General features: G+C 40.5%; 1 protein-coding gene across 1 annotated transcript in view; it reads right to left on the bottom strand.

Moving 5' to 3' along the window:
* UBE2D1 (ubiquitin conjugating enzyme E2 D1) overlaps positions 1 to 12,703 on the bottom strand; it is a 35,149-nt gene extending 22,446 nt beyond the window's left edge. The window contains exon 1 of the mRNA XM_023185577.3: positions 12,438 to 12,703. Coding sequence (XP_023041345.1) covers positions 12,438 to 12,461 — 24 coding nt within the window. The 5' untranslated portion in view covers positions 12,462 to 12,703. The remainder of the gene's footprint in view (positions 1 to 12,437) is intronic.
* Between the last annotated feature and the right edge of the window lie 974 nt (positions 12,704 to 13,677).

The raw sequence follows: 13,677 nt of genomic DNA, 5'->3' as shown, positions 1-13,677 counted from the left end.
AGTTTTCTCTGTACCAGGCATAATGACTCAATTTCCCAAAATGCTATCTTGCCTCTACTTTCAAACATGGCTTCCTATTTAGATGTCAGACTCTTGATCACACTCTCTACATACAATATTTCCATCAGAGGAATTATATAAATAAAAATCTATTTTAGATAAATCCAAAGCAGCCGAGTAAAAGCTGTATTTGAATCTGTTTTATGAAGTCTTACAGTAAAAATGCATTGATTCGTTTCAGTAAATCAAACTCTAAACCTTGGAGTTACCATCTAATTCCTCTCTTCACAACCCACTCCCTCACAATTTGAAAAGTACCAAATTGTTCAGATTCTCCTTCTGTCTAGATCCTTCCCTCTGAAAGGGTCCCAGAAGGCCCATCAAATAGGACAGCTGAGGTCCAACGTGCAGAAGAGTCTGATATGAGCCAGAGGAGAGGTAGTTTAGGATAAGAACCCAAAGGTTCCAGCCAGGCAGACAATATTAATATTCGGGACCAGACTGGATAACAGAAGGAGGAATCTGAAGAGATTGCCTAGACCAGGGAGCCTGTGATACCTGACTCGAAAGGTCAAGAAAGTCTAGGCATAGATGGATCACACCAACTCAAAAGGGCCAGGTGGTATAAACAGCCTGTAATTTTTGTCATATACCCCTCTTTTCAATGTCCTCTGCTAACATCGTAGCTTAGGCCCTCTTTGGATCTCACTTAAGTGCAATATCGTAACTTACCTACTAGCCTCCTATTTCTCTACCTATACACTGCTGCCGAAGTCATCTTCTTGAAGAGCCATGTGAAACCTCTTTGATGTTTTCCATTCACCTTCAAGTAAGACTAAGTCCTTAAAACGACTTACCAGACCTTCCAAGATCTGAATTCTCTCTAGCCTCATATCTGCAATACTTTTCCCCAGTGCTCTCTGCACCAGCCACAACTTTTAATTCCTCCAAATGCTATCTTGCCTTCAGTTGCAAACATGGCTTCCTTTTAGGCAGAAGATACTTACTCACCTCCCTTCCCCAAAACACACTCTCTCCCTCAGTCATTCATTTTATCTACTTTACTTTTACTTTCATGTCTCATCTTAAACATCACTGCCCTCAGGAGGTTTTCCCTGAATCCTTCAATGGGTCCCTGCTATATTCCTAGAATACTCTGTGCATCCCTTTTCATGACATTAATCAAAATTATAATGACAAACAGTAAACAATCTTGAGTTTGATGAGGGCAAGGATGCACTATGACTACAACTGTTCATTCCAGCTGGTGTGGTGGCTCACACCTGTAATCCTAGCACTTTGGGAGGCTGAGGTGGGTGGATCATTTGAGGTCAGGGGTTCCAGACCAGCCTGGCCAACATGGTGAAACCCAGTCTCTACTAAAAAACACAAAAATTAGCCAGGCGTGGTGGTGCACACCTGTAGTCCCAGTTACTGGGGAGGCCGAGGAAGGAAAATCGCTTGAATCTGGGAGGCGGAGGTTGCCATGAGCAAAGATCATACCACTGCACTCCAGTCTGGGTGACAGAGTGAGACTCTATCTAAAGAAAAAAAAGCATTAGTTCCTATTACTCAAAAACCTTCAGTGGCTTCCCCAATCTTCTGCATTAAGTATGTATTTCTCAGCACGGACCTTCAACGTTGTCTACAATATGAAGCTTTATGGTCTACTGTTTCTGAATGATTCCCAAAAGCAGGATTATCTGTTCCTTCCCAAATAAGCCAAGCATATTCTAGTGTCATTTCTGTAGCTTCTTCTACGAGCCTGGCTCCCCTAAGTCTTTCAAAATGCTATCCACTCTTCCCAACCTATATCAAATTCCATCTTCTCCACAGTCTTTCCTGATTTTCCCAAATAAATTTGGCCTCTCCCATCTTTGACTCCCTTCCTGTTTAAACACATTGTATTTTCTGTTTGGTACTTTCCTAAATCCATCTAGTTGTTACAGGATTTTTCTTACACTTATTAATTCTAAATTTCTTAGATAATGGTGATAGCTGTTTTTCTATATAATTAGCATCTCCTTACTGCATTTGGTATATGCCTTATATCAGAAGGTGTTCCATAAATGCATTAACTTGAATCTTTTGAGACAGGGTGTTGCTGTCATACAAGCTGAAGTGCAGCGGCACAATCACAGATTGTAACAAGGTTACAATCAACTGTAACCTTGAATTCCTGGGCTCAAGTGATCCTCCTACCTCAGCCTCCTAAGTAGCTGAGACTACAGGCACGTGCCACCACGCTGAGCTATTTTTTTTAACTTTTTTTTTTTTTTTAATAAATAGGATCTCACTATGTTGCCCAGGATGGTCTCAAACTCCTGCGCTCAAGTGTTTTTTCTGCCTAGGTCTCTCAAAGTGCTGGGATTACAGGTGTGAGCCACCGTGCCCAGCACTGAATCTTAAAAATCTATTACACAGGCTGGGCACCAGGGTCTCACCTGTAATCCCAGTACTTTGGGAGGCTAAGGTGGGTGGATTACTTGAGATCAGGAGTTCGAGACCAGCCTGAACAACATGGCAAAATCCTGTCTCCACTAAAAATACAAAAATTAGCCAGGCATGGTAGTGCACACCTGTAGTCCCAGCTACTCAGGAGGCTGAGGCATGAGAATCCCCTAAACCCAGGAGGTGGAGATTGCAGTGAGCCAAGATCGCACCACTGCACTCCAGCCTGGGCAACAGAGCGAGACTTCACCTCAAAAAAAAAAAAAACTATTACCTATAGGGCAGCTGTGCAGCTGTGTATGGCAGTTGTCTAAATATGTGGATAAAACACTCTTTTAAGTACAAAAGCTACCTGTGAAATACAGAGAAGCTAAACTGAATTAGAGAAGCACATTATGTTACCAGTGCAATAATAGAAATACATTTTATTTGCATCATAAATAATTGCTCTTTAAAGAATAAGATTTATTGACCTTATATTATACATTAAGAGATGTCAACATTTATTTCAAATCTGATATTTCAAAGTAAATGGAATTTTAAGTCAAGTCTAATATAGCTGCACAGCACAGTGCCAAAGCTCAGTGTTTGTTTTTGTAATCACTACTGTTTGCTGCAAAAAACAAACAAACAAAAAACAGCAAATAACATTATTTAGGTTTGCCAAAATTATGATTCAGAAGGGATGATATAAAGTATCAAGTTCAATCCATTAAATTTCCAGGTGAGGAATATAAAGACTATGAGTCTCTTGGCCAAGGTCACAAAGCCAAACTAGGACGAAGGTTCAGACCATCTGACTTCTACTTCAGCACTCTTACTACCCCAGTTCAATACTCACCTCAACACTGTAACAGCTAGAGCACACTATTTTCAACCAACACTGAAGCAAACAATGCTCCAGTACTGTATTAAGGCCACTTGCACATTTTTAGCTATGCACCAGAGAAACAAAGTGTGATGAGTGAAGGAATGAGAAGGAATTCTTAAATTTTCTCAGGAGCTTGTATCATATAAAAGGTTAGAAATGAATACTACTTCATAAGCTTTCAGGAGAGTTGTGTTTAAAGATACTCTGAGAGGCAAGAAAAACTTGACAGGAAAATTAAACACAACGTAAATAGAATTTTGACATAAAATATGCAAATAGAACATTCTGAGTGCTCCATTATCAAAACTTACTATTTACTTTACAGTAACCCAAAAAAGATGGAAGAAAAAAAGAAAACCTAGCTGCCCATTTGTTAAAACGCGTGTAAAACATGAACATGCCTACCAATACCTACCAAATATTTGTTATTACATATTGCTTCTTACAGCTCTATACCTCATAACTGGCATATAGTGGGCACTTAAAGTGTTTCATAATAAATACTCTGTGTTAGTATCATCCAGTATTATTCTTGAATATTATGGTTGCACATCAGTCACTAAAATGTTGCTACTTGTAGAAGGAAACAATGCATACAGTCTGTATCAAATGGAAATGTTGCCAAGGCTAGAACAGTTTACATTATGTGTATATGTGTATCAATATATTTGTGTGTCTCTGTGTATGTGTATATGTATTCATTTGCTCTCCCTATATATGTATGTATGTATGTATATGTATGTTTGTATGGCATTTATTTTTGACGTTAATTTTACCTAAGGATCTTATGTTATGGAACAGTGATTTTCCAGCTTTCCTTACAGCAATTCATAACGTGAAAAAGATTTTACATTACAACCTAGTACACACACACACACACAGGGACACACATACACAACCAAAACAAAAGTTTTATGAAACAACACCCTTACTATATGCAAAGCACTAATATTTTCCATTCCATTTTAAAAAGTGGATGTTTATTATTCACTAAACTGTTTGGAAAGAAACTCATAAAAGAGAAAAAGATGCTGGGAAGGTGTACACCTTAGTTTGGCATCCATTTCTTAGAAATAACCTACCATCAATAGATACCAACCAGAAAATACCAAAATGAAGTCTACGAACTATTAACCATCATTCATTCAAAAGTGCTGTTGAGCAACTGAAAGGCTGGGTCATAAAACAAGTCCCTACTTGGGAGGCCAAGACAGGTGGAACACCTGAGGTCAGAAGTTCAAGACCAGCCTGATCAACATGGTGAAACCTAGCCTTTACTAAAAATACAAAAAGTTAGTTGGACGTGGTAGTGGGTGCCTGTAATCCTAGCTACTTGGGAGGCTGAAGCAGGAGAATCACTTGAACCCAGGAGGCGGAGGTTGCAGTGAGCCGAGATTGCACCACTGTACTCTAGCTTGGGCGACAAGAGCAAACTCCGTCTGGGGAAAACAAACAAACAAACAAACAAAACAAAACAAGTCCCCACAATTTAAAAGGAGTCATATAATAATGGAATTTGTTCTCTGACCATAATGGAATTAGAAATCAGTAACAGAAAGCTATCTGTAAAATCCCCAAACATATGGCAAATAAATAATGTACCTCTAAATAATCCAAGGGTCAAAGAAGAGATAAAAAGGAAAATTAGAAAATATCTTTAAGTGAAAACAAAATACAGCAAAATTTGGGAGAAGTAAAAACACAAGCCGGAGATTTTCTGGTTTAAGAGAAGACAACGAGCCCAGAGCATTCATTAGGTCCACTTAGTTTTCTCTAGAGCAATCCAACCATACTACTCCCAAACTCTGCTCACATAAGAAGACTGGTCACCTACAATGAGAACAATCAGATTATTATTTGAGGAAGCTTAAGGTGAAGGAACCAGCTCCTCAGCTCACCCCCATTGTAGAGGTTTCTTAAGTCTAAAACAAGACCAGGAATCTAAATAAGCATTGTGGTGTCACTAAACGAGATGAGCCATACAAACAGGACCATATGAACAGAGGGCAGTGAGAAATAAATCCGGAAAGAGGCAAGACAAGAGGATTCAGAGCATGATGGTGGAATGGACAGCACTAGACTGTCTGCTTCTAGATAGCAGCTTCCTCCCCATACTAAGGACAACTCCTGGAACACAACAGCCTGTTATTGCCTAACGTGTGAAACTGAACTTTCACAGATTCATCTCAGAACCCAACTAAGCACAGAAACACCTTAGCTTCTCAGAGATCATCAAGACCAAGATGGGCCAGAAATAAAACCTGTCCTGCCTTCAGACATATGTGCTAAGGTAGCCTGAGGACCCACCCCTCCAATCTCCAAACTCTGTAAATATGGGTCATATTATATATTCTAGTATCATTTATTCCAGCATTTCACAGGAGAGGAGAGAGGATAAGTATCTCAATTCCTGTTGTTAACTCAATGTAATTAGTTTATTCACTATTAAAAAGGCGGGGGCTATTACATTAGTAGACGACCATTAACTTAGTTTTATGGCTAAATATTAGGTTTATCATTTCTATTAGTAGCACTCATTAAATGAAAATAAAAGGCCCATATGTTTTCTATGCGTATTTCAGGGAACTAAAGTGAGTAAGGACGCTATTCTGCTTTCCTGGAGCCAATCCCACATCCTGCTAGGTTTGGTTTTCATATGTGCCTGGCTTCTTAAAATAGGCATAAACAGTCTTATTTAGTTCTAGGCTATTTATTTCTACAGAGAAAAAAAATCTCAGAACTTTTTAACTGTCATAAGTTACCTCATTTTTTTACACCTTTATTGTGATGAAGAAAGAAAAATACGGTATCAGGGGCAAAAGAAAGACTGAGCTTAATTACAAAGATTTAAAAGAAACATTTACATAGTGGCTTATTAGAGAAAGAACACTATCTCCCTCTCATCTCAAGGAAAACCATTTATCCCAAAACGCATAAATACTGTGCTTCTTTAAGTTATATCATTCTTTCTAGAAAGAACTAGAGTCTCGGATTTAATCTCGTAATATGAACAGTTTACTACTCAAAACCACTACAGGAACTAAATGACTCTATCAATTCAAAAACAGCTACCTCAAATAAAAACTTCACAGTGCAATGATACTTTTGACAGAGCATTTATGAACTACAACCAATGTTTCAAAATCCTTTTGGAGGAGAGAAATTCAAAGTGATGAAACAAAGATGATCAAAGTTATATTACTGATTTACAACATTAAACGATCTCAGCGTGCATTACTTTGGAGCAGAGATTTACACAGCACAATCAATACATTTGAGCAATGTGTCAGCGAAAATGATTAAATATGCCAAGGTCTTAATTATAATACCACTTTACATTTGTATAGAACATTCCAGTTTGCAAAGCACTTATATCCCATAAACCCATTTGACTCTATGTCTTCCAGTTTAAATATAATAGATATGAGTTCACGTGGATAAGAGAAGCTATGTACTGAAGTGGGTAAGAATATGGAATTACATAAGATGTATTAAATTTACTTTTGCTTGCTTCTATTTCCCTTTTTTAGAATGTGGCTACTAGAAAATTTAAAATTAAAATGTGGCTCACATTGTATTTCTATTGGATAGCATTGTTCAGTCAGTTTATTGACAGATTTTATTTGCTAGCCTAGGGGGCACAATCACTGACATATAAAAAGATTAAGAAAAGGAAATAACACCCTCTCCACTAAAGGATTTGACATTTTAAGTTAAGTGTCACAGGTTCAGTAATAATATTGCAGCCAAGCTTAAAAGCAAAATAAAAGGTAAAGTCATACAAAACTTTCTTAGGGAATGTGGCTGTTCTCTTCTATAAATAGATTACTGACATTAAATTACGGAAAGTGATTTAAGAAACAATGTTACCCTCTTTAAAAGCCCACAAATTTGCTCTGTCTGAACAAGGAGGAAAATGTTCTGCCCACAGTCCGCTTGCTAGAACCTGAACGTAAAGACAGAATAAGGCAAGTAAGTCCTACAAGGAGGTTTCACCATCTACTCTGATACCGTTTACTCCTTCATTGTACAGAGAAAGAAAATGAGTCTTAGCCTGACTAGGTGGCTTATCCAAAATGTCATCATTTCAAAATTTAATCAATATAAAAATATCTGTTTATAAATATCTCATTAGTAACAATTATTTAGACTTTTATACTAGGTCTTCAAATTCCAGTATATATTTTACACTTCAGCACATCTCAATTTGGATACTAAATTTTCATCAGCAATATTTAATCTATATTTAGAGTTCATAAAGCTCAAGGTTGAAAACTAAATTTTCATAGCCAATTTGTTTCCATGTGGCTAGTGGCTACATTAGACAGAAAGCTTTATAGAATATCTGATGAGTTCAGTAAGCTCAGTGAATGCTCTCTTCAATATCCAAAAACTATCATTCTCTCCTAAGGACAGAGGTGGAAGAGAAAGATCCTAGACTCTCCCTTCAGATAGGCAGTTTGGTGGCTTTCATTAGCGATATGTAACTGCAACTATTTTTGTGTTAACTGGGCATGAGAAGGTATTAGATAAAAGATTCTAGAACTAAAAAAAAAAAAAAAAAAGAATATGGAATTGAAGTCAACCGTTTGTTTTGGACTTGCAGCATTGTCACTTACTAGATAACACGATCATGAGTAAACTACTCAATATTTCTCTGCTTTAGTGTCATCATCTGTAAAACGGAAATAACACTCTTTCTATCTCTTGGGCATACTAAGAATTAAGTCAATCAATATATGTCACGTACTTATAAGGCAGAGTAACCATTACATACACCCTGGTTTTTGAGATCAGCAGCCTCATATGTATGGTTATCCATACATATCCATTGTACGGAAATGTGTGGAAAAATATGTACAAGCCTCATTATATGAAGCTAGTAAGCCACACGACCAGGAATAAAAACCAGACCTTTGGCTGTGTGAGGTGGCTGTAATGCCAGCACTTTGGGAGGCTGAGGCGGGTGGATCACCTGAGGTCAGGAGTTCGAGACTAGCCTGGCCAACATGGTGAAACTCCGTCTCTACTAAAAATACAAAAACTGGCTGGGTATGGTGGTATGGGCCTGTAGTCCCAGCTACTCAGGAGGCTGAGGTGGAAGGATCACTTGAGCCTCGGAGATGGAGGTTACAGAAAACCGAGATTGTGCCACCGCATTCCAGCCTGGGTGACAAAGTGAGATCCTATCTAAAAACAAAATACAAAAAACAAAACAAAAAAACCTCAGACCTTCTTCTTCCATTTGATGCTCCATCCATAGAGGGCTGGGTTAAGTATCCTAAGGTTTTCTAGACTAACATAAACAGTTTAACATAAAATTTTACAAATCAAAAAAAATTCAGCAGCTCAAAACATTAATCAAATTTAATTTTAATCTATATGTCTCTATACATGTTTCAGATCCCACTGATTATTAAAAAACAAAAACAACTAATGTTCCATGTGGGGGGCAGAACTATACACCAAGGAATAGTTCTCTGGGTTGCTATATTTGTAAAACAAAACTCTATTGCCTCACTTTTCAAAAGACAGACAAAAATGGAAACAAACTTATCACATCACATCACATAATGCTAGTATGATGTTCATTACCTCAAATTCTTTATCAAATAAGATCTATGATGATGATAATGACTGTTTTAGGATTTCCTTTTTTCCCCCTTTAGTTTTCAAAACATTCAGTATTGGTTATTAACATCTGTAATTTAAAAAATAATCCCCCCAAAAAAAGTGTATCAAGGAATGAAAACAGTATTGATAGAAGTAACAACTTAGAAATTAATTCTAGAAAACAGATACTTAGCTGAAAAACTGTCCTCTTTTTTCAGACATGTTTTAGGTATCTTTCCTTAGACTTTGTTCAAACGTTTTTCTTTTAATGATTTAGGTGACTGTGATAACATCTTTCACTGTATTTAAAAATAGGGCATGGGTGCGTAAATGTATGAGCTGGAATGCAAAACTGGCACACTAAATCAGAGCATTAAATCATTTAGTATATTCTACAATATTTAGTATATTCTAGTATAAAAATGTATTTTAAGCATTGATATCTCCATGCTCTGTCTTCACATATAATTTTAATCCAATCATCTTTATTCTTTTTCATAGTGAAGAAATGTGAAATCATGAACTTCTTAACGTTCTCAAATATGCCAAGCCAATTAAGAGATTATTGGCCGGGTATGATGGCTCACACCTGTAATCCTAGCACCTTGGGAGGCAGAGGCAGGTGGACTGCCTAAGCTCAGGAGTTCGAGACCAGCCTGGGCAACACAGTGAAACCCCATCTCTACTAAAATACAAACAATTAGCCAGGCCTGGCAGCGTGTGCCTGTATAGTCCCAGCTACTCAGGAGGCTGAGGCAGGAGAATTGCTTGAACCCAGGAGGCAGAGGTTGCAGTTAGCCAAGATCACGCCACTGCACTCCAGCCTGGGAAACAAAGCAAGACTCCATCTCAGACAAACAAACAAAAAAAGATTATCCTAGGACAATGCACTCCTCTATTCCAGGCCCCTGGATCCCTCCTTGAATAAGGACAGGCCAGAACATCAGTGGTTCTGAGTCTTCTTTCCACCCCAACCCATCTGAGGGATTCAACACTTCTCCATTTATAGAAGTGACGATAGTCTGAAAACGTCCCTCAGGTGATTCTAAGACACTACCCTAGAAGCTGTTCCCGTGCTGGTACCCTCTACTACACTACAGCAGACTTATCTGAGGTTCCACACAGCTTTACAGTCTGCCACTTTAGGTACAGGAAAACTATAGTAACACTTCAATAGGAGCTTAAGAATAAAGGCCAAAAGTTAGTATACATCTTCATTTGTTGGAACATGAAAGATTCAAATAAGAATGTCTATACTGATGACATCAAAGAAGAAGATGGTATAACTTCATATGGCAGGCTGCACAACTGACCTAGAATTGGCTTCTAATCAAGGAGGTAGATAAAGGAGGAGGAAAAATAGGGAATCAATCAAAATAATCACCCCTAAGGTTTGAGGAAATGGTCTGAATGTGTGATTAATGGAAAGAAGACTTGTGTAAGTTAACTTGCCTGATATCAGAAAGGGAAGCCAAAGATGAACGCACACAGATGTGATGGTATATGATCCCAATTTCTTCTCCAAAATATCAATTTGTCACATGTTTGATATCAATTCTATGTAAGTAATTTTTTTTTCTGAACAATTCTATAAACTAATAGCCAATAAATTCTAAAAAGAAAAGATTTGGACACACACATTATAAATATAAATCAAATACACCAGTTCAGCATGGTGATTGACGAGAACTGCCAAGCATGGTATTTACAAACAACGTTCATATTTCTTTGAATATCCACTTACTGTGGACAAATTACACAGCATTTAAACGCTATTGTTAGTTGGGTATGGTGACTTGTGCCTGTAATCCCAGACTTGAACTCCTGGGGGCCAGGAGTTCAAGACCAGCATGGGCAAAATACTGAGATCCCCATCTCTTAAAAAAACACAGTGATAATTTAAAAAGCTCTTGTATGTGCAAAATCATGTGAAAAGTTCTCACAACTAGGAAAGAAGGAAATAGAATTTGAAAACTTCCTTGGAAGATGTGCATTTTCTGATCCAAGTGTGAACCAATATTACGTCATCATTAATAAGTATGCAAGTTATGGTAAAGAGGCTGACTGAGGCTTCAACATTAGGATATTTATATAAAACAATGTGTAACTGAACTATCTTCAAACAAGAAAACATTATTACTTAATAAATGCTGATGCTGATTGTTAACTGTATGTTTTACAATAAGACGACCTTTAAATGGGACAACAAATAACAGGTGATCCACAGATTTAGAATTTGAAAATAAAAAACTGGCAGGCTCTAAAAGTTGCTGTCCTCTGTACCTAAAGATGCCACTAGTGGCGAGTCAGAATACAATGTGTACGTCACTATCACTGCTCTAACATTTACTATTGCTATAATGGACTCCTGGTCAAAAAAGTAGATAAAAATGTGGGCAATAATTTCTTCTGAAACAACTACAAAATACACTGCCCACTGTTGCTTAACTTAGTGAAAAGTACTCCCTATTTAACAAACACATTCTCAATGCTCCCAGTGTGAACCGTAACTGTAAAACCTAAAACTTGCGTCAGTACACAGACCAACAAGAAATAAAAATGAACAGAAAGAAATGCCCGAATCTAAATTCTGAAGGATGTTCGCTTCTGAAATGGTGGCAATAAATACTGTGAAAAAAAGACAATTCCATACACAGGGTTGAGATGGGTGAACAGTTGTTGGATGAAGATATACATTTCTTCCTCATTCTATACCCATGTGTCAAAGCATCAAAACAATTTGCGACAGTTTATGTTGTGTCTCGAACTTTACATCTAAGTTTATCATGAGGGGCAAAAAAAACCTGTTTGGCTTGACTCACCGTGAATCACAGCCAGGAGGTCATCTTGTTGTGTATCAGCAACTATGTTTTCGCTACAGCTATGTGACCTGAAGTGGCAGCAGCAGAGGCACCAAAATAGAAGGGGCAGGAGCCTTCTCTTGGCTTCTTGGCCGCAAATGGGCTTTCCAGCCCATTCGGGCAACTGAGCAAGAGCCAACCGCAGAGGAGAAAGAACCAACCCGACAGCTCCGCGGAGAAAGGCTGCAGGCCCACCCCACCTTCCGTACCCTCCCGGGGAGCCCGGGTAGGCAAGAACATAAAAGAGACAGGCTTAAGAAACAGCCTGGAGAAAACACAGCATGACAGGGGTCAAAACTAGCCTCATGGAGGGCAAAACCCAGCCGTGACCGTGAAGCACAGATTTCGGGGCGGTCTGGACGCGGAGGAGGCTCTCTACCCTGGGGCTCCGGGAGCGGCCCCAGCGCGAGCGCGCCACGGGCCCCCAGCCTTCAAGCTCCTCCGGCCGCCTGGGACCTGCCCCCGCTCCCACCTCACCTGTCCGGTGCCCGCTGGACGGGCCCCAGCCTCCGGCTCCCTGCCCGCACCCCGGCCCACCCGTCCATCCCGTGCTCTCCCAGCATATCTCTCGGGACCACTGGCCGAGTCAGCGTGGGCAGGGGCCGCTGCCCCGCAGCCCCAGGCCCGGCCCCGGCACTCACTTTCTGAATTCGCTTCAGCGCCATGGGTCAGGGATCGCGGTGGGGACACCGGCCGGCAGGTGTCGGCTGCGGGGCTCGGGGGCGTGGGTCGTCGCGAGTTGGGCTCGCTGGCAGCTCAGCTGGCTCCGCGCGGTGGGTCCCCGGTTCGCCGCTCCCTGGCTCGCTCTGGGCGCCGGTCCCTGCTCCGTCTGCGCCCGAGCGCGAGTGTGCGCGAGGGTGCGCGAGTGTGCGGGCGGGGACGCCGGCGAGACTCTTTTGTTTCCGCTTTTGCTTCTGGGAAGGAGCCTGCGCCCTCCCCGCCGCGCCCCGCCCCGCCTGGCATACTGGGAAGTGTAGTTCCAGCCCTGTCCTCGGCCGCAGGCCCCCAGACGCTGCCAGTTTACTTACTGCTGACCTTAGCCAGGCGGCTTAAGGGGAGAGCTGCTGGGTGCTGGAGTTAGTCTCTACAGTCTCATTTAGAGCAAGTTACTGAACCTGGGGCTGCGCATCTGTAAAATGGGGATAACAAATGAGCTCCTAACACACATAAAGGAATTTCTAAATCATCAGTTAGTAATTCCTTATCCAATAGTTGCCACAGCTGGTTTTATTTTTACCTTTAAATATTTCACTGTCTTTTCTCAAATATATGAATTGTCTCAATTACTCACCCAGCACACATGCACAAACTCATATCTATCAGACCCCTTACTTACCTCCTTGGTTCTTATTGCAGAGGAAAAAGGTGTCTCTTCTGTCCAATGCACAGATCTTCCCTGTCTGAGTGCATTGTCTGCTCATAGGTATGCCCCTCCCATAAATTACCCGCTTTGAACACCGAGTTCAGAGCTCTCACTCCCATCGTTGACTCCTTCCCTTCCATTGACAGTCCCTGACTAATAGTCAACTCACACTCCCCACTCTCCAATTCCAGGGCACTTGAGTACCCATTAAAACTTGGCTTCTTGGCTGGGCACAGTGGCTCACGCCTGTAATCCTAGGGCTTTGGGAGGCTGAGGCAGGCAGATCACCTGAGGTTGGGAGTTCGAGACCAGACTAGCCAACATGGTGAAACCCCGTCTCTACTAAAAATACAAAAATTACTCGGGCGTGGTGGTGGGCACCTGTAATCCCAGCTACTCAGAGACTGAGGCAGGAGAACCGCTTAATCCCAGGGCGTGGAGGTTGCAGTGAGCTGAGATGGAGTCACTGCTCTCCAGCCTGGGCGACAGAGTAAGACTCTGTCTCAAAAAGAAAAACA

The sequence above is a fragment of the Piliocolobus tephrosceles genome, chromosome 9 (assembly GCF_002776525.5).
Source record: "Piliocolobus tephrosceles isolate RC106 chromosome 9, ASM277652v3, whole genome shotgun sequence".
NCBI lineage: Eukaryota > Metazoa > Chordata > Mammalia > Primates > Cercopithecidae > Piliocolobus > Piliocolobus tephrosceles.
The sequence above is the reverse complement of the archived record's forward strand: the minus strand, read 5'-3'. Positions and strand labels throughout refer to the sequence as shown.